The 21,543-nt window shown below is 39.9% G+C and overlaps 1 protein-coding gene across 1 annotated transcript in view; it reads right to left on the bottom strand.

The window, feature by feature from the left end:
- UGCG (UDP-glucose ceramide glucosyltransferase) overlaps positions 1–19,814 on the bottom strand; it is a 40,871-nt gene extending 21,057 nt beyond the window's left edge. Inside the window, exon 1 of the mRNA XM_067464356.1 lies at positions 19,302–19,814. Within this exon, the coding sequence (XP_067320457.1) occupies positions 19,302–19,399 (98 nt within the window). The 5' untranslated portion in view covers positions 19,400–19,814. The remainder of the gene's footprint in view (positions 1–19,301) is intronic.
- Between the last annotated feature and the right edge of the window lie 1,729 nt (positions 19,815–21,543).

Below are 21,543 nucleotides of genomic sequence, written 5' to 3'. Positions count from 1 at the left end.
TTGTAAAGTGCAAAAACAGTGATTTTAAATCATTATTTTGGCTCAGAACTGTAGCTCAAAACAGTTAAGTAGGAAAAGTTTTGCTGACTTAAAAGTAGGGTTCTGTTCTTTTAATTTTTTTAATAGTGCTAACATTTTTATTTCAATACCATGTTGATTTTTTAAAGTACATTTGTGGGAATGCAGAAAAGAGCCTTTTCATCAAAAACAAAAAAGAGGTGGAGGATTTCAATAGATAACATATATATTGTCTGTGAAAAAAATGAACAATGTTGTTTAAAAATCTATATTAAAGAACTAGTGTGGGGGGATACTCTTTGTATTAGTCATTTCTTATTTGGACCAGAGCTCTTGGTTCCAACAGAAAGCCTACTAGATTTCTTGTTTCTATAAAACTTGAATCACTGTATTTGATCATGAGCATGAGCAACCAAGTAAACTTACTGAGATTAAATATCCAATTCACTATCCCACACCTACTCTGGCATACTCAACACTCAAGCATATTTTGATAACCAGTCCAAAGTTACATCACTTGTTTATGCTTGGTAACACAGTATGCAAACTTTATCAATCCCTTTATGAGTGAACTACATTTCTGTTTCAGTGTTAAAAATATTAACATCAGCAAATGCCTCAAATGAGAATATACTCACAAAGTAAATTAGCATCGGGTTTTGGAATATGTGTAACCAAAAAGCTCAGTCTTACATATTACAATGTATTGTTCTGACTTTTCAGTCTCTTCTAGTGGCTCATATTCAATATCCAAATCACTTTTAACTTATGCATTCCTTTGAATTCTTGGTTTGCCATTTTGTATAACAAACTGCAGGTTATGCTTGTCTGGAAATCAGAATCAATATTTTCCATTCAAACTTAAAAGAAGCCAGGTTGCTTCTTTCTAACAAAATGCTAAATAATGGTTTGCTTCAAACTGGGAAGGGTATAGGACTAGCTGCATATGAACCTAAAGTTTCCTCAAGACTCATTCTCATTATTGCAAACCATGTCTTTATATCAAATTCGAACAAGAAGCTCCTTGTTGTTGCTGTTAACTTCTGATAATATAACTTCAAGTTATGGTGGCATTATGATTGAGAGACTTTCAAGTCCTTGTGCAGGTCTTGTATACAAAGGGCTTCCTTGATTAATGACTGAGCCAAGATATGGGAAATATTGGAACTATTTCATTGTCTTCAACAAGTACATTTTCTCTGGTTATTATTTCTGTTTTCTTAATGTTCCAACTGTAAACCTGCATGTGTACTTTTCTATATTCTGTCCTAACAGAAGCCTCTTGTCCTGAGTACAGTTTACAAGGCCAATCAAATGTTGCCACACACCTATTTTAAGAGCAATCCAGAGTTTCTCATGTAGATACAGTCAAAGACTTTGATATAATCTATAAAGTAGCATTTGATGGCTGCAAAGTCAATTCAGTATGTTTGATATTTGACTTCCTGATATATTTAACTCACTTCCCAAAGGGCAGAAATATGAAATGCAGGGAACTGATCAGAAGGAGAAAATAAAGAAGAAAGTCTTTCATGTAGATTCCCAGGTCACTTCACTTTTCCACCAATACTATGGCACTCAATTAATGATGTTACACAACAAAAAAGTATAATCCAGAATAATTTACCAAGGCAACAACTGTTTTTTGAAACTATCATCCACACTCACCATTTAATGCAATTTTAAGCTAGATTCAAATTGCGGTGACCAAACAACAAATGAACATTAAAAAGGAAACCCTTAATGTGTATCAGTGTTCTGTGTATGTGTAGTCACCATCTGGACCTCAAACTGGTTCCAGGATGTCCTATAAAATAATTTGCACAGTGAAAATACCTTTTTCAATACCAGTTTGAAACTGCATTAAATGATCAGTGTAGATGGAGTCATAGGGAAACAGTCCTAAATAATCCAAAATCGGAAATAAACGAGCACAACTATTTTTACATTTGCTTTGACATAGTCAGATGGAAGAACCTGTAGACTCTACTATATATCTTCTTTTTTAAAAAAAAATCAAAAAATCTATCTAAAAACTTGGATCAATTTAACCACAAGTCAATGCATGTATTGTAAACTGTTATAACAAAAAAGGAAACCTCCTCACTTCTCTGAGTAGAGTGGTGAAAAGCAAGACCTTTGTCCATTATGGAAGAAACTAAAAGAAGTTTTATCATACACACACACACACACCCTTATAGTTTCTACCATGGCTCTGCTACTGATCTGCCTAGGGAAAAGGAAAGAGCCAGAGGCTGCAAACCCCACTGGCTTTTCCACCTCTATAGAATGATCCTATGGAAGGGGAAAATGCTAGTGGCATCAAAATCCATAGTTCTAGCCCCAAAATTTGTCCTCAGCTTATACACGAAGTCAACTTATTGGTATATTTGATAAATAGTCTAAATAGTTAGTGGGTTATTCCTACTAATTTTTCCCAGATTTCAGTTCATCATATCAAATATGCACCAATTCATATTTTTCAGAAAAACTGTAAATGCCAGTTATAACTGTGCAACATTAAAATGATTACTCCTTTAAAAGGGAGGGAGGAGAAACATGGTAGGCTCTTTGACTAATTTGTTTTTTATTTTTGCATGAGCATTGGTTAATATAAATCCACTTATTTTAATAAGAATAAGAATAATTTAAAAATGTTATCTGCCTGTCCTCGTGACATGGCACAACATTGGTAAAATACACAGATAAAACACAATATCATTAAAAGACATATATTAAAATGCATAAAACAAAGATTAAAACACCAATACTAATAAAATGTAAAGTTAGAATTCAGTTTTAAATTAAAAGAGCAGGCCTGCTGGAAGAGATAGGTCTTTAATTGTATCTTAAATATTGACAGCTCATTTAGCTGTCTAACATTTTCAGGTAGGTCATTCCATAGTCTCAGGGTGGCTGATAAAAATATCTTCAGGGTGAAAGTTACCAGTTGAGTTCTGGCTGGTTGAAGTAAACTTCTCCCAAAGGATCTAAGTGTCTGAAGAAGATTGTATGAAAGAAGGTGATCCTGTAGGTAACCTGGACACAGGTTATGTAATACATAATCAGATCTTTGTACTTTGCCCGGGAACTAATATACAATCTGCAGAGTGGTTTTAGTATAGGTATAATATGCTCATTCTTAGATAATCAATCTGGCCGCCATGTTTTGAATTAACTGGAGTTTCTGAAGTTGATACAGAGGGAGCCCAATGTACATACATTGTAGAACTCCAACCTTGAGATTACCAGTGTGTTCAGTATCACCTTAACGTGAAGTACTTAGTGAATCTCTTCACCCACAAAGCGTCATGTGAAAACAAGTTAAAGGTTCTGCCACATTTTTTTTTGCCCTCCACTATCCTTCATTCTTTTAATGCTGTAAGAGACTAAAGGCCTCATCACACTTGAGCACTTTTCCACTTCGATCCACTTTAAATGCTGTTATTGTCTCCTGCAGCATTCTGGGGCCTGTAGTTTAGGGAGGCCCAGGGCTTCTCTGGACAAGCAGTGTAAAAGTCCCTCCCTAAACTATAAATTCCAGAATTCTGCAGGAGCAAGGACCATTACAGTTTTCAAGGAAATATAGTGTTAGGTTTTCCTAATAATATGTACAAATTGAAAACAGGATCTAAAGGGGTGTTACTGTTGCATATCTTTGTAAAAATTGTTTCCAATGTAGGACAACCCTAAAGTAAATCTATCATAAGGTTTTCCTGGCAAAGTTTTCCAGAGGGGGCTTGCCTTTGCCTTATTTTGAAGCTGAGAGAGCGGGAGACACCCAAAGTCTCACCTGGTGAGTTTCCATGACCAGGTGGCAATTCAAGCACAATATCCAGAGTCACAGTCCAATGCTTAAACCACTACACTACCCTGGTTCTTTAAATTGTTTCAAGTAATTTCTGTCTTCTGGTAACTCTAAGATGGACTTTCTTGATATATCCAGAAGGGGTTGCCTTTGCCTTCCTGTGAGTCCAAAACAGTGTGACGTGCCTAAGGTCACTCAAAGGATTTCTATGGCAGGCAAGGATGAAAAACTGGAGTTGCAGAGTCGCAGTTCAACACTCAAACCACTACACCACACTGGCTCTAAATGGAATCATTATAATGTGGTCTCCAGCTACTGCTTTTCTTTCAATATTTAGCTGAATTTTCACTCTTACTCCTCCTGCCTTCAGTGTAATTGAAGCACTGTTTTTCCATAATAAAAGTACAAGTGGAATTAAAAACAAGGTACTATACTGCTCTTAATGAACTGCTATATTATCCAGAAATGATCTTTCCCCACAGGGAAGATTCTTTTGTAATGTCTGCTCATTATAGATCAATTCAGCAAAGGTGCTTTGTAATGCTAATTCAAAGTTCTTGTTTGCAGGCTCTGTTCTGGATGAACAATATATTTAAACTTCCTAGAGTTGGTTTGTCTCTACTGAATGAAAAGGCTTTAATTACTGGTTTCTTCTATCTTTTTAAAAAAATAAGAACACAAAGAAACTGTAATTTTGTCATTACAAAGTAAAAAATTGAAAAGATCACTAACAATAGCTCTCAACACACAAGAAGCAAGATGGGTAATGGACAATTTAAAGAGGTTATTCATTCATCATTAAACCCTACACCTTGAAAGAACAGGAAGAAAAAAGACCCTTCATAACCTGTCTGTGTATGTGTGTGTGCCTTTTAAGCCATCTGTCAATTTATGGTGATCTCTTGATTTTTCCACAGGTTTTTCTTAGCAAACAGACTCAAAAGGGGTATTTTTGTCTGTTACTTTCTCTGAAATATAGCCTATATTTATTTGTTGGTGATCTTCCATCCAAGTATCAACCAGGCATTATCTTGCTTTGCTTCCAAAATCAAATGGGATTGAGTGCTTTTAGGGTATTTAGGCTTTATAAAGAGAAAATGCTAAATTCAAATACAGACGCCTCAATGGCACTTTTCCTGGACATACTACACAGGCTGTTACTACAATTATGTCTTAGCAATTATTATGTCTTATATCTTTGAAGAAACAGGAGGATTACAGAACATAGAAAATGAGTTGGGAGGGCTATGGGTATGCTTTTTAAAAAGACTGAACAGGTTCCAGTTCAATTCCAGAGAAAGAAGCCAGTGTGGAATATCCCTCGTGAGCCTTAAACACTTAATAGTTTCAGTTCATCTAGACATGATGAGGCAGCCCTATAAAAGCACAGTTGATAAGGATCTAATTTTAGATCAAAGGAGGAGTCCCTCCGCTACTTGTAAGTCATCATCCACATTACCCCTCCCCAGCTCTAATTTATTCCTACCAATTAAACAAACAGGAGGAAAGAGAAACCTGGGTGACAGAACTAGTAGAAGATAAAGCAGAAAAGTAATGACAGCTCAGCTACCCACAACCAAACATGCATTTGGATGTTACAGAATCAGCAAGTTGGAAAGGGTCCCTTGGGACATATAGGCCAAAGTGTCCAGTCCTCTGAGGTAAAATACACGTCCAAGAACCGAAAACAGCAAAATGTACAAAAGGTGTAAAGCATGAATTAAGTTGATTAGCATTGGTTTATAGGGTTAGCTTGATTTTTTTCCTCAACTGTGATCCACAAGGAGGGATCAGAGTTAAGAAGAGTGCATTTTTTTACTACTGGCATTTGAAATTTGCTTGCTTCCTATTGAACTGCATGCAGATGCACTACAAATAATAAACTGAGTTATTTAAATAAAGACTTCTTCCAATAGTCTTAGGACTTTGATTGTCTTTCTGAAGTGATTCTTACAACTTGATGAGACTATTTTTTTGCAAAATATTTCCATAAAAAGAAAACAGATTAGATGCACCACAGCAAACCAGATTAGAAAGGGTACACTGAATCGGCTGGTGAAATATCTTTGCACAAACTCATTACACAAGCTCCCTTTTTTGAATACAACAAAAATGTACTGCTAGACAATTTCTGACTTGGAAGGTTCAGAATCCTACTGGAAATGGCTAGGAATAAGCTCATCACTTCCACAAGTCTGCAAATAATTAGTGGGAAAGAAGAGTAAACTTCTATACCTTGGTAGCCTCCTCTCCTCTCTGTTCGAGATTTATATTTACTCATATGTCTTTCTGGCTGAGCCTGCTATTCTCTTCTCCGTGTTATTCAACCTTCAGCAAAATGAACCACACTTCTCAGCGACCTCGTTTTTCTCTTTCCATTCTTGTTCAACAGTTTCCTCTTTCATCTCTCCTTTACATGCTATCAATGCCTCCTCAGTGACTTTGCTACTCCTCCCTCTTGTTTGACCCCTCAAGAGGTACAGTTAATTATTATTTTCAATCTCTATTATCAATCTTCTCTTTGCTTTCCATTAGATGGGGAAGAAGAGGGTTTTTTTTTTTACTGTTTCTAGCCAATTATAAAGAGATATTTTGAAAACATTTTGAGATTGAAGGAAGAAAACTCAATCAGAGGCTAGTTTTCACAAACAAGCAAATGCTACAATCATTCTTCCACCTCCTCCAAGAGCAACTGTTTCACCCTAGGCAGTTACAAACAGAAACACCTGAATGTATGCCTCCCAAATAGTCCACCTGTTCACCTCCTGACACAAATTCAGAAAGGGGGGGGGCATAAGCTCCTGAATAATCAAACCCACAAAAGTGTGGGAACTTTGGATATTATGGATATCTATGGATATTACCTGTAAGATAATCTCTATGGATATTACCTGTAAGAGCAGAAGGTGCCATGCCACAGAACTGCAATTCTAACCCCACATCAAAAAAAGCCATAAAATTAGAACTTTATATAAATTCCTAAAATTGAGAATCAATTGAAAAATCACAATTGTTGCAAAAGAACATGTTTTAGGTTTCTTCTTGTATACATACACAAATGGTACATCTTCCATTGTCATTAACTTTGTGGACATGTACAAGACTTGTTCAATCACTTTTTTAAAGCCTTATTATGTGTATATAATTATATATGAGTATAAGTCAATCTTGTAGATATGCTGAGGTGACGTTTTGGGCTCCAAATTGCAGAAAATGCCATGACACGTGGATAGGTCAAGGGTAAAACGTAGAGAATGTAACAAACAAATCTTCTGCCATTCCACAAGCACCCAAAATGTCTGGAAGCACGGAGCTCATCAAGCTGACAGCATTATTATTTATTTCTAGTACTGATTCATGGATAAGTCAATCCAGGTTTTTTTTTTAATACATCAAAAAATTGACTTATAATATATATATATGTTCGAGGGTTGAACATTTATAGAGATACCCAGATGCTTGTTTATAAATCTATTGTCCTTCCAACTTTGGAACACCCTCCCCAAAGACATTAGACTAGCACCCACGTTGGCAGTCTTTAGGAAGAACTTGAAGACCTGGCTATTCCGATGTGCCTTTCCAGAATAGGATAACCTCTAGCACGATGTCCCAGTAGCACTTTACTAGAGTTTAAGACTCTCTGCACATTGCACTTGCCCAGAATTCCAATATACCATCTCTCATACCCAGCACTTTTTAATCTGTACCCCATCATTGGCCCGGCCTTGGTTTTATTGCGTAATAGTGCAATGTTTTGTTATTGCTTATGTTTTTAATTTGCTTTGTATCATATTGTTATTGTCTGTTGTTGTTGTGTTGAGGCCTTGGCCTTTATAAGCCGCATCGAGTCCTTCGGGAGATGCTAGCGGGGTACAGATAAAGTTTAATAATAATAATAATAATAATAATAATAACTCTATTGTACACCTGCAAAACATGGACCATCTACAAACGCCACTCTCAAATTCTGGAATGGTTCCATCAATGTTGTCTCCGAAAAATCCTGCAAATCCCTTGGGAAGACAAGCCGACAAACATCAGTGTTCTGGAAGAAGCAAAGACAATCCACACTGAAGCAATGATTCTCTGCCATCAACTTTGATGGACTGGCCTCATTGTCAAATGCCAGATCACCGTCTCCAAAAGGAGTTACTTTACTCTCCAGCTCAAGAACGGAAAGTTGGACAGCAAAGGAGATTTAAAGATGGGCTTAAAGCTAACCTTAAAAAATGTGGAATAAACCCTGAGAACTTGATCATCATGGAGGTCTGCTGTTACCAACAGTGCTGTGGATTTTGAAGAGGCACAAAAAGAGGGTAAAAGGGAGAAATGTGCATTGAGGAAGACACATCAAGAAAACCCTTGTTGGGACTGCCTTCCATATGGAAATCAATGTTTCATAGTCAGTAGAACTCCAAATGCAAAAAGGTCTTACCATGGGTTCTAAAATATATATAAATATGTATAACCATTGTAGGTGAAGAGGAGCTATATTTCATTAAGAAGGAGAGGAAAAGATCTAACAGTGTAGTAAGGACTGATTAGGATAGTGCTAATCCTAATCAGTCCTTACTACAATCCTAATCCTAATCCTAATCAGTCCTTACTACTACAGTCCTTTAATGTTTTGAACATCAAACAAATTGGAAATATTACTATTTAATGAATAATTCAATACTAGAAATACACTGCAAATTATGCCTATGTGAATAAAAATATAGTATCAAGAAATGCAATTAGCCAGGAAACTGTTTTCAAGATTGTGATGGAAGAGACTCCTGCAGAATGTGAAAGGATTGAGACATTACAGCAAAGAAATTAGATAAAATCTAAACCAAAGGTAGGATGGTAGGATGGTACATACATTGAATCGGAGATCTCCAGGCAAATAGTAAAATTGTTCAAAAATTATCAACAATACATTATCAATTTATCTCCACCCTGTTGATCAAAGGTAGAGAAGGGACACTGAAAGGAGTGGAGAACATTGACCTATTTAATTCAGCTTCTACTACTACTACTACTACTTTATTTTTTGTATTCTGCCACCATGTCCCAGAAGGGACTTGGGGTGGCTTACACAAGGCAAACTGTGCCTAAAACAAGACATGACATAAAATACAACTGAATAAAACAAATAATCATGTAACAACAACATAAAACTCAGAATAAAACAGCACACATCCGACAGTGACGATAGCTAATGTAAACATAGCCAGGCTGTAAACAATAGGACCAGGAATGGGAAAAGTACAGAGCTGTAACCAGGGGACAAGGGCATGGGATAAAGTGCAAGGCTGCATAACAAATTCATTGATCAATTAGGGAGTAGGTGTTCTCAAAAGGTTATTTGAATAGCCATGTTTTCAGGTCCCTATGGAAGGAGGACAGTCTCCCTGGGGAAGCGTTTCCAGAGCAGTGGGCCACCATCGAGAAGGCCCTCTCCCTTGTCCTCACCAACTGCACTTGAGACAGTGGCAGGACCGCAAGGAGGACCTCCCTGACAGATCTTAGAACTCATGCCAGTTCATAGGGGGGATGCGGTCATGAAGATAGACAGGACCCAAACCGTTTGGAGCTTTATAGGTGATAACCTGCACTTTGAATTGGGCCCAGAAACGTATCAGGAGCCAATGGAGCTGCTTTAGTAGGGGCATAGTACGCTTCCTATAGCTAGCTCCAGTTAGTAGCATGACTGCCAATCTTTGCACCAGTTGCAGTTTCCGAGCCATCTTCAAAGGCAGCCCCACTTCAGTAATCCAGTCTAGATGTAACTAAAGCGTGGACCACCTTGGCCAAATCAGGCTTTTCGAGGTATGGTGCACAAGCTTTAACTGTACAAAGGCCCTTCTGGCCACCACCGACACCTGAGCTTCAAGCGTCAACGCTGAGTCCAGGAGGAGCCCCAGACTGTGGACCTGTGTCCTTAGGTGGAATATAACCTCATCAAGCACAGGTAGCCAACTATCCCCCGATCAGCCTCACAACTGACCAGGAGGACGTCTGTCTTGTCTGGATTAAGCTTTCAGCATGTATACTGCCTATCTCACTGCACAACAGTCTCCTTACCTGAGCTAGTGGGGGAGGTTTCTGACCTGGCTTTAGAATCCCAGCTGCTTATTGTACTGGGTGACTTCAAGATCCATGCCAAGACTACCTTGTCAGCCACGGCTCAGGACTTCATGGCCACCATGAAGAAGAAAAAGAAAAACCATGGGCTGTCCCAAGTGACATCTAGATCTACTCATGTAGCTGGACACACTGTAGACCATCCCGGGAGACTTATGGATCTGGGTGCTTTCCTGATGTCTCTTGGGGATTTCCCTGTCATGGTGGCAGACGATCCTGTCAAAGCCCTCGTTAACCTCTACAACTCAGAGGCAGCTAGAGTGGTGGACATGTCCCCACTCATTCCGCAGATCCAACTCAGCTCCTTAGTTCTCCAGAGAACTGGCAGTGATGAAGCGGAAGAGATGGAGACTAGAGTGCTACTGGTGGAAGACTCGGAAAGTACTTGACCAAGCATGGGCTAGAGGCTTGTTTAAGGCCTACTCCGTGGCAATGAGGGCAGCCAGGAAGGTTTTCTCAACTGTCAGCATTGCTTCTGCAAGAAACAGACCTGCAGAGTTGTTATGGGTGGTCAGGGAACTCCTTCATCTTTATGATCAGGAGGAGGCCCTTGATCATTCGGCAACTCAGTGTGGCAAGTTCACCCACCATTTTGCAGATAAAGTAACTTGGATATGTTCTGACTTGGACACCAGTCTTTAGCACTACCAAGGGGTGTACCTGAAGCGCCTGTCTGTCCTGTTTTGATTTTAACCACAGAAATTGGTAACAAGACTTTGAAATTAATTTAAAAAGTTGGAAACCTCACATATTAGGATTCATTTCTGTTGGAATTACTACTATGAGGCATTAAAACATATGATGACGAAAAAGAAAATGGAATCTAGAAGCTACAGCAGGACTAGTTTTTCTTTAACACTTTAAAAGATATAGAAGTACTTGGATAAAAATGAAGAGATTAGCAGCAGCCAACAAGATTTTTATAAAGAACAAGATATACCAAACTAACTCAGTTTCTGGTTTTTGAGAAAAATACTGGTTTAGAATGTAAGAGCAACTCAGTAAGCCTAGATGGAAATTCTTGTACTAAGCTTTAAAAATTAAGACACAAGTCAGTTCCTTCTAAAAGATATATCGAGTTTTAAAAACTATATTAAGAGGGCAGTGGTAAATGTAAAATACAGCTGGCCAGAGGTCAGAATCTAGGGGTTCAATGCTCTCAAATATAATTACCAATAATCCAATAAGGAACACTGTTTCAGAGAATACTTTGTTAACCATTAACAACATTTACAGTGAATATTTCATAATTGCCATTAAAAGTTTTAAAGAAAATATTTAAGCTTGTCTTTTTTATGAAAAAACTACAATCCTAGAAATATTACTGAACACAACTGAATAAAATTTTATAGGAGTCAGGCAATGAACCCAAGGGGGAAAGAAACATCAAATACACAAGTATTAGAAACTAGGCACCAATAAACGTGAAGTATACAAGATTCATGATGTGGTATTTGACTTTTATACTCAAAAATATTACAAACATACACACAAATACTACCTCTTCTTCTACAAAATTTTAAAAGTAGCAATAGCACATCTTTATCAGTACTAGGCAAGAGGCATTTGGCACATCTGCACTGCTAAATCTATAAAAAAAATTCTAAAGTTGCACTTTTAGTTATACAGAACTCAAATAAAAGATATTTGTAAAAGCTAAAATAATTCCTTCAGCACCATAGCTCCAAGGGAAACTGGAACATTCTGATCTGCTTCAAGGGGTGATATACATAAACAGGCCTATGAGATGTTGTTTGAAATACCTTTTAAAAGCTCCAGGATTTAAGGGCTATTGCAGCCACTGTGTAAATAGAATGCTGGACTACATGGGCCTTTAGTCTGATCCTACATTCTTAGGACAACACTGCACTGCCAATTCTGCTCTAAATCAGACAGAATTGCCCAAGATTGGTTTAAAGATTCTGGCAAGTGAGTATAATAGAATGAGTTACAATGGCATAAGAGACCAATATGTTGCTAGTTGTACAGAAAAGGAACAGTGATGCAAAAAATCACAGGTAAATTTCTCAGCAACCCTGGATCAATTTGATGAACCTTCTCAAATATTCCCTTTTTCACCATATATTTGCTATTGATTTGTCCACTGAATTCGCAAAACAATAACAGAAATAAAATACTTTACAGATAAATCAAAAAAGAACTAGATTCTTATACTACAGCAGAAGAAGCCAGATGCAATACAATCAGGGCATAACAGTACTGTGAAGAACAAGTGCCCAAGATCTACCTCTATCATCAGAGAGACATACAGGAAGTAAAACATGGAGACTGGGGCTTGACTCCCACGCCACTCCCATGAGTCCTCTCTTCCCACCACCACCTTTGGCTTTCTTTTTAGAGTCAATGATAAGTAATTGCCATCCGCTCGAAACTGTCCTGATTCAGTGAAAAAGTGAGGCTGGATAGATGTGCCTTATTACTAGGATGGAAAATGAAAATAAGCTCTAGCAATTGGCACAATGCTGGGGGCGGCGGGGGGGGGGGTGTCCTTCTGCCCTCTTTTTAGAGGTTACCAGTGGGTTTAGTTGACTGAAAATTTGAATACTGGTCTCCTGTCATAATCCTGTCTCCCCAGCACCACCACCTTTGGCTTTCTTGTTAGAGTCAATGATAAGTAACAGCCAGCCTCTCCAAACTGGCTTGATTCAGAGAAAAGGTGAAGCTGGGTAGATGTGCAGAAAGAGCAGAAAGTGAATTCACCAAATCTGAAATATATTCCAGGTGGGGGAATCCAAGATCGCATAGGTAGACGTTCTGCTTCTAGACTTCTGAAACTGTGGCAGACAAACTAAAGAATCCAATGTATGCATTAAATCCTTTAATTTATCACAATCAAAGACATATACAAAACTCCATTCTTGATGAAATGCTTATTTCAATGTGCAACAAATGTATTACAAAACAATTACAAATATTCTTGGGCCTGTTCAGACTACAGAATAAGTCAAGAACCTCCAGGAATCAAAACAGGAAGACCAAGTCCCATATTCAGGTTACATAGCAAACCATGGAATGAATGCTTGTGATTTGTTAAGTTGCTGACCCTGCCAGTGTTTGTGGACAACAAGCTGCAATTCCTGCATTCCCATGGCATGTCAACAGAATCAGGATACAATTTTAACTCTTTTAACTGCTTCTTAGATGCTAGAAATCCTAGTTCTGGAAATTCATATACATAAAGAGTGCCTTTTTGGTATTATTGGTCCTTCTAACAAACTATCTGAAGTGTTATTGTTCATGTTTCAGTCATCCACTTAAAGAGATGAGCAGCTATAACATAAAGTTAAAAGAACCACTCATAAGAAAAAACATTATCCAGTAAATACCCTTTACTGACTTAAAGTGAAAAGAGACTATATAAAAAAAAATACCATTTTGAACAATGTACCTCTAGAAATTGAGTTCTTCCATAAAGCCATTTTTGGTTGCAACCAAACCTTCCTAAGCAGCTTTTTCTCCCACAAAAAAATAACACAGAGATTTCTATCTCTCTCCTACTGCAGAGAACCTGCTCAGGGCAACTCTGAACAGAAAAACAGCCTGAAGGGAAAGGATTAAGGAAGCTTCCTCTCACTGCCCAACAGTATTCTGGTCCAGACTGTAACCTATGGCAACTGATTTTCATTTTAAAAGATGCAGAATGCTTAAGGAAAAAGCCAATGGGATGAGATCCACAGTTATTTCATTTATATCCCAATATGTACCAACATATTTCAACAGCTAAGCATCTCCAGCATCATTGTTCACCTGCCTGATAGAAAGTGGAGAGAACAGACATGGTGCCTGTCTTTGGAGATGTACAAAGAAATAACAATTGTATATTATTTCTTGTTTAGTTTCTCACATAATGAAAGTAAACATGTTTATAAGACCACTTATTATGAATACAAAAAGAATTCTGCATAACAACAAGCTCTTTTTAACCAATACACAATGTTCTGGAACTTTCAAATATTGAATATTGTGGCGATATCTTGAAATGGGACAACATCAGCATTTATCTTATTTGAAAGCATTTTTTTGTTAGTTCATTTACAGAGATGCACTATTTCTATTACTATAATCTATGCATTCCTTCTGTTACTATCAAATTATGAATGAATGAGCAACTCAATCCCCCAGATGTTTTTGGATGGCAAATGCAATTAATACTTGTCACTGACTATGCTGCCTAAGCATGATGAAATTTCCAGTTCAACATTAAGAAAGCCCAAATTGTCTACCTCTAAATTAACAGAACTCCAAAGAGGTGAAACTGTACAAATATTATCCATTATCCAATTGTGATAATCTATGTACGTAGAATCATAAATGACAGATTTCTACTCTATTTGGTCTGTAGAAATACATAAATATGTTTTCAGAGCAAACCCATGAAACCAGCTTCTTCATTCTCCACTTACTGCATACTTTATTATTGTCCTATGTGAAGACAACAATCTTGCCCATTTTATAGTACAAAGCTTTTAGGCCATTAAGGGAAAGATCTACAGTACTTTCTAACCACAGTGTGCCATGTTACAAATTATCATAAAGCTATTTAAGTTACTATTAGATACTGTTTCTGCTATACAGAACATGGCTGTAAGAATGATTACTATGTCCTGAAACACTGTAATCAACTTTCTTCCTCTGGGACTGAAGAAAAATATAGCAGGAACAGTTGGGCTTAGCCTTTTGATTCCATAGTGAAGTCACTGGCAGTATGTTAATACTAACATTTACTGAAAGCACATCATTTATAGGTAGTGTGGATATTTGGGCAGAAAAGGTACTTGCTTACACACATGCATGCATGCACACACTCTGCCCCATTCATATCCTTATTTTTCTGTATGGCACAAACTGCTTCATCTACCTGCCCCCATATACCAACTTTTATGTGGTAAGGTACTGCTGATATAGTGCTCTATGAAATTTCACCCTTGCAACTGTACTGCAAGAGGGACAAACACAACAACGAGCACAAAGGATGGCATGGCTATTCTTAGCCACTTTTTTATAGAAGGAACAGGGCCTCAGGCTCATACTGCATGATACAATGCTCAAGGGCTACTTTTCTTGCAGTGCAACATATATAAAAAGGAACAATTGCTCTTCCCTTTTATAGTTACTTTAAAAATTCAGTGACTGACAAACCTATTCAATAAAATCCTATTATGATTACGCAGCTAATCTCTACTGTTCAGTATACAAGAAATGCTCAACTGGACTCCACAGGTGAGATAACATAGAAAGGTGTGGTGTTCTTATGTCCTGAAAGGTTCTGGAAAAACAGGGTATTGTTAGAGAGTTAAGGAGAACAGTAAAGTAAACTGGCTTATACAATAAAAGTCCAGCATTCTGGACAGTTAATTACTTTTGGAAATTTGGGATTTTAAAAACCCACCTTATTAAATACATACACATGTATAACCAGAGCACCAGGAGAAAAAAAAACAGTTTAAGTGCAACTCTACAAAATGTACACAACAATATGAACAGTGTCTCTCTCTCTCCCCTCCCCCCATTTTTGTGTTACCCATAAAGCCACCTGGAGTACAGTGAAAGGCATAACAAATATAGAGTTTCATTAAAAAGGGGAGTGTCAAATTAATGACAAAAGTGTATTCACTCTCTTTCTCTCTGACTTTCCCCCTTGTATGCCCCTTCCTTTCCCAAGCGGAACATAAATACACCAGTGAAAACACACTATAATATACTAATCACTCTTTATCGGGGAGGGGATGTATGTTACCTAAAAAATTCCCAGCAAGCTTCTCTTTGCATAACATATTTCTTTAGTTAAGAAAATTTCAGTAATCATTCAATTACAATGCAGCTATGTTTACAAATCTTATCAGCAACAAAACCAGTCAGATGAATCTATGTAATGCTCTCTTCCACTCCACACTTTGCTTTTAGATTCTGAAAGAGGCACAGCAGGCCAATGTATGCCTATGTTCCTATGCCACACCTATATCCAGTCCAAATTAACCTATGAATTTCAACGTACATTGTATTAGTATGAATTATTTTAATGTGTTTCAATCTCATGTGTACCTTTTAATATATGTGATTTAGTGGTCATGTTTTTATCTATGTATTTTAATGTGTTGTATTCCACCTTGAGCCTTGTGGAGAGGTGGATAACAAATAACAACAAGACCAATCAATAACAACAACAACAGACCGATTAACTCATTTAAAATACTATGGTTGTATTAAAAGTAAGGAACACACTCTCTGCTGCATCAGTGACGCCACATTTAGAAAATTCCACAAACGACAATATTTTGTGCAAAGATATGGAGGGATATGGTCATGTACATTATGATAATCACCTTAGCAAATAAAAATACAAGAAAATATTGTAACATAAAGAAAATAATGCATAATTGTGCGTATATAACTTGCATTATGGCTGGGGCAGACTTGAAACTACTTGTTATATACCTCAAAGAGAGCCAAGGCCATTCTATAGCCATCAACTCAAAGCATACAAGTAATACAGGTGTGTGAAGAGTCAACATGATTTTGCAACACAATCCACTGATGAATCATGCATAATCCTTGCCATAAATATATGTTGGGGTTCACGATCCCTAGGCACATAAATGCCACCACTCTTCCTTGGACAGGAAATCATACAGTATCTGGATCAAGACTACAGTCCTGAAGGAAGGGATTCACAATATTCAGTCCATTGCAATACAGGGACGAATTAGAAAAAATATTGGAAGAGACTGGTATTTTCCAGGTTCAGCATTTTACAGAACTTGCCAGAATAGAGATTTCTTTAAAACAAAAAAAACAAAAAACAAAAAAAAAACACTTCTCTGCCGCCCTGAACAGATACTGGGTGAAACATAAGGGAGAGGAAGCCCTTGGGCACACTATGCATAGGAACAGGTGCATGTACAATGCGTGTGTGCAAGAAGGGGAAAGCTCCACAATGGTATGTGAACCTCCCTGAGAACCAACAATTCACTTGTTAGCTCTTGCCTGCCTTCCAAGACACTGGCAACGCATGGGGAAACCTATCTATTTCAGGGATTTCTTGGAAACAGAGCTATGCCATGGCTGTCCTCTGAGGTTGAGAGAATGTGACTCAACAACAAATAATCTGGGAGGTTCTATGACAGAGCAGAGATTCAAACCCCAACCTCGAGTTCAATATTCAAAACACTACATCACACTTTTTTTTTCTGTGTCAGGAGCGACTTGAGAAACTGCTAGCTGCTTCTGGTGTGAGAGAATTTGCTGTCAAGGACGTTGCCCAAGGGGTGCCTGGATGTTTAACCATCCTGTGGGAGGCTTCTCTCTTGTCCCTACATGAGAAGCTGAAGCTCACAGATGAGAACTCACTCCACTCCCAGGATTACAATGACTCTCATGCCATCACAACAATGTGCCCTGAGCTTCAACTACCAAGTCTTTCAAGAGAGGGCCTTTTTGCAAGGCTGAGAAAGTGTAACTCATTCAAGGTCACTCAGTGGCTCAGGAGGGATTCAAACCCAGATCTCCAGAGTCCAGTGGTTAGAGAATCATAGAACTGGAAGGACCCACAAAAACCATTATTCCCAAACTCATTTTGCTAAGCAGGGAAAAGCAATCAAAGCACTCCCGGCAGATACTCATCCAGCTCAAACCACTCCATGGGGAGGTCTGGGGTAAATGATGTGGGGAGTGCATCTATAAGACTTTAAAAGGATTCCCCCATTGAGGAGATGGCAAGAATTAGAGAACAAAACAGCACTGGATTCAAATGGCAGGAGAAGAGATTCCAGCTAAAAAACATTGGGAAGAACTTCCTGATGGTCAGAGCTGTTCGATAGTGGAGGGTTTTAAGAAGAGGCTGGATGGCCATCTGTGAGGTGTGCTTGAATTGTGTTTTCCTGCATGGGGTGGTCTCTTCCAATTCTTAAAGATCCAAGCGCCAGGAACAGATGCATGTAGAACATGTGTGTGCAAGAAAAGGGAAAGTGCTATGCAATCCTGAGATCTGTGGTCTGGTGTAGCACCAGTACTTTGGTAGACAAGGCTGAAGACCTTGTCAAACTACACTATGTATGTAACATGATATTTTTGTGTGTGGAAGCTTCCTTCCTTGGGAGCTTCTAAACAGAGGTAGGATGGCCATCTTTCGGGAGGCTTTGATTGTGTTTTCCTGCATGAGTTGGCCTGGGGTGGTCTTGTACAACTCTTGTACAACTCTTTACTGATTGTATGTGTTTTTATGATTGGAAACCGGGCTGAGTCCCTCAATGAGGTGAGAAGGTCGGTATAGAAAACTTTGAAATAAATAATAAGAAATAAATTAAAGACCCAAGCACCAGGAATAGATACATGTACATTGTGTGTGCGCAAAAAGGGGAAAGTGCTATGCAATTCTGAGATCTGTAGTCTGGTGAGGCACCGGTACTCTTCGGCAGACAAGGCTGAAGACGTTTCCAAATTACACTATGTATGTACCATGCTTTCTGTTTGTGTGGAAGCTTCCTTCCTTGGGGGCTTCTAAACACAGGCAGGATGGCCATCTATTGGGAGTGCTTTGATTGTGCTTTTCTGTATGGATTGGCCTGGGGTGGTCTCCTCCAACTCTTAAAGATCCAAGCATGTGCAGGGTGTGTGTTTAAGAAGGGGAAAGTGCTATGTAGTCCTGAAATCTGTAGTTCGGGGAGGCCATCTGTCAGGAGTGCTTTGATTGTGTTTTCCTGCATGGGTTGGCCTGGGCTGGTCTCCTCCAACTCTTAAAGATCCATGTGCAGGGTGTATGTGCAAGAAGGGGAAAGTGCTATGTAGTACTGAAATCTGTAGTTCAGGGAGGCCATCTGTCAGGAGTGCTTTGGTTGTGTTTTCCTGCATGGGTTGGCCTGGGGTGGTCTCTTCCAACTTAAAAATCCAAGAAGAGGAAAGTGCTATGCAATACTGAGATCTGTAGTTCAGGGAGGGCATCTGTCAGGAGTGCTTTGATTGTGTTTTCCTGCATGGGTTGGCCTGGAGTGGTCTCCTCCAACTCTTAAAGGTCCAGCACCAGGGAGCTTTTGGGGAAGGGAGGGGAGCCTGCTGATGCCTTTTATCATGGTCACCGTGGGCTGGAAGGGAGGCCCACCAATGCAGCCCAATGAAGCCGGCCTTGCAGTGAGGAGGGGGAGGAGGAGGAGGCGAAACCAGGAGGAAAGAAAAGAGAAGGGGAGGGGGCGTGAGTGGAGAGACCACTTCTCTCTCTCTCTCTCTGCCCTCCCCTCCCGTCCCCCCAAGGGAGGGGGCGACACCCCTGCCTTGAAACCAGCCTTGAAAGGGAATTGGGGGGGGGGGGGAAGAGAAGGAAGGCCCCACTTACGTGTAGATGATGGACATGAAGTGCATGAGCCAGAGGACCAGGAAGAGCGCGAGCCCGAAGATGGCGAGTCCCTCCAGGGCCAGATCCAGCACCGCCATCCCCGCCGGGCCGCCGCAGGGAAAAGGGAAAGAGCACTCGCCGCGGGTTGGTTGCTTGGTTCGATGTTGTGGGTTTTTTTTCTCTCTCCTTTTTAAAAGGGGAGGGGTCGCGAAGGGAGGCCCCGCCCACTCGCCGGCTTTGCCCTCCTCACGTCGTCTCCTCACAGGCAGACAGACACACAGACAGCCAAGCGACCTCCTTGCCGCTTCCTTGGTTGCTTGCTTTCTCTCTTCCTTCCTTCCTTCCTTTCTCGCCTTCGTTGGCCGTCTGAAGCCTTTCTCTCTCCTCTGCTGTCCGCTTCTCCGACTCCAGCTGCTCTCTCTCTCTCCCTCTCTCTCTCACTCCTCCTCCTCCCTCACTGCTGAGCCAAACGGACTCGCCTCGCGCTGACAAGCCTCCCAAGCCCCGCCCCCTTTTGGGGCGGCTCCCCTCACAAGCCACGCCTCCCCTCCTCCTTTTTCTTTCCCTCTTCCCCCACTCCGCGCTGGTGACGTCATCGACGCCCTCCTATTCCCCCCCCCCCCTTTGAGTTTCTGTCAGAAGCGCTGAAAGGAGCGGGGGTGGAGGGAGGGAGGCAGGCAGGAAGGAGAGAAGGGGCGGTGACGTCATCGAAACCGTTGGAAATAGGGGCGCGCGTGCCCCTCCTGAGGAGAAGGGGAGGACAGGAGGAGGAGGAAGCAGCAATTCCCTGTCTCCTCTCTGGGCCCTTCCCCACAGCCCTATATCCCAGAATATCAAGGCAGAAAATCCCACCATATCTGCTTTGAACTGGGTTATCTGAGTCCACACTCAGATAGTGGGATTTTTCTGCCTTGATATTCTGGGATATAGGGCCGTGTGGAAGGGCCATGAATTATCTGAGGGTTCTGCCACACAGCCACATAACCCAGCATATCAATGCATAAAATCCCACATTATCTGCTTTGAACTGGAATATATGGCAGTGTGGACTCAGATAACCCAGTTCAAAGCAAATATTGTGGGATATAGGGCTGTGTGGAAGGGCCCTGAATTATCTGTGGGTTCCTCCGCACAGCCATATAACCCAGAATATGAAGGCAGAAAATCCCACATTATCAGCTTTGAACTGGACTATATGGCAGTGTGGACTCAGATAACCCAGTTCAAAGCAAATATTGTGGGATTTTCTGCTATTCTGGGGTATAGGGCTGTGTGGAAGGGCCCTGAATTATCTGTGGGTTCCTCCGCACAGCCATATAACCCAGAATATCAAGGCAGAAAATCCCACATTATCTGCTTTGAACTGAGTTATCTGAGGGCCCTTCCACATAGCCCTATATCCCAGAACTCCAAGGCAGAAAATCCCATATTGTCTGAGTGTAGACGCAGATAACTCATTTCAAAGCAGATATTGTGGGATTTTCTGCCTTGATATTCTGGAATATAGGGCTGTGGAGAAGGGCCCTGGGATATAGGGCTGTGTGGTTGAGGCATGTTTATATTTCATGTATAGGAAGAATTCCAAAACATAGCCCAGTCCATTTGGAATATCTGAGGGCCCTTCCACACAGCCCTATATCCCAAAATATCAAGACAGAAAACTCCACATTTTTTGAGTGTGGACTAAGGGCCCTTCCAAACAGCCCTATATTCCAGAATATCGAGGCAGAAAATCCCACATCTGCTTTGAACTGGAAGATATGGCAGTGTGGACTCAGATAACCCAGTTCAAAGCAAATATTGTGGGATTCTCTGCTATTATGGGATATAGGGCTGTGTGGAAGGGCCCTGGGTTATTTGAATCCACACTGCCATATATCCCAGTTCAAAGCAGATAATGTGGGATTTTATTCAGCTGTGTGGAAGGGGCCACAGTTCAAAGCAGATATTGTGGGATTTTCTGCCTTGATATTCTGAGATATATGGCCCTTCTACACTGCCATATAAAATCCAGATTTATCTGCTTTGAGCTGGATTATATGGCAGTGTAGACTCATATAATCCAGGGGCCTGAGGAGAAAAAAGCATGTAGAATGGAGTTTGGTAGATTTAGACCCCCTTATACACTGTCATATAATCCAGATTATCAAATAAGATAATCCACTTTATCTGCTTTGAACTAGATTATAGGCATCTACACTGCCATATCATCTAATTCAAAGCAGACAATCTGGATTTTATA

The sequence above is a fragment of the Anolis sagrei genome, chromosome 2, assembly GCF_037176765.1.
Source record: "Anolis sagrei isolate rAnoSag1 chromosome 2, rAnoSag1.mat, whole genome shotgun sequence".
NCBI classification, from domain to species: domain Eukaryota; kingdom Metazoa; phylum Chordata; class Lepidosauria; order Squamata; family Dactyloidae; genus Anolis; species Anolis sagrei.
Note: the sequence above shows the minus strand (reverse complement) of the source record. Positions and strands in the feature narration are given on the sequence as shown.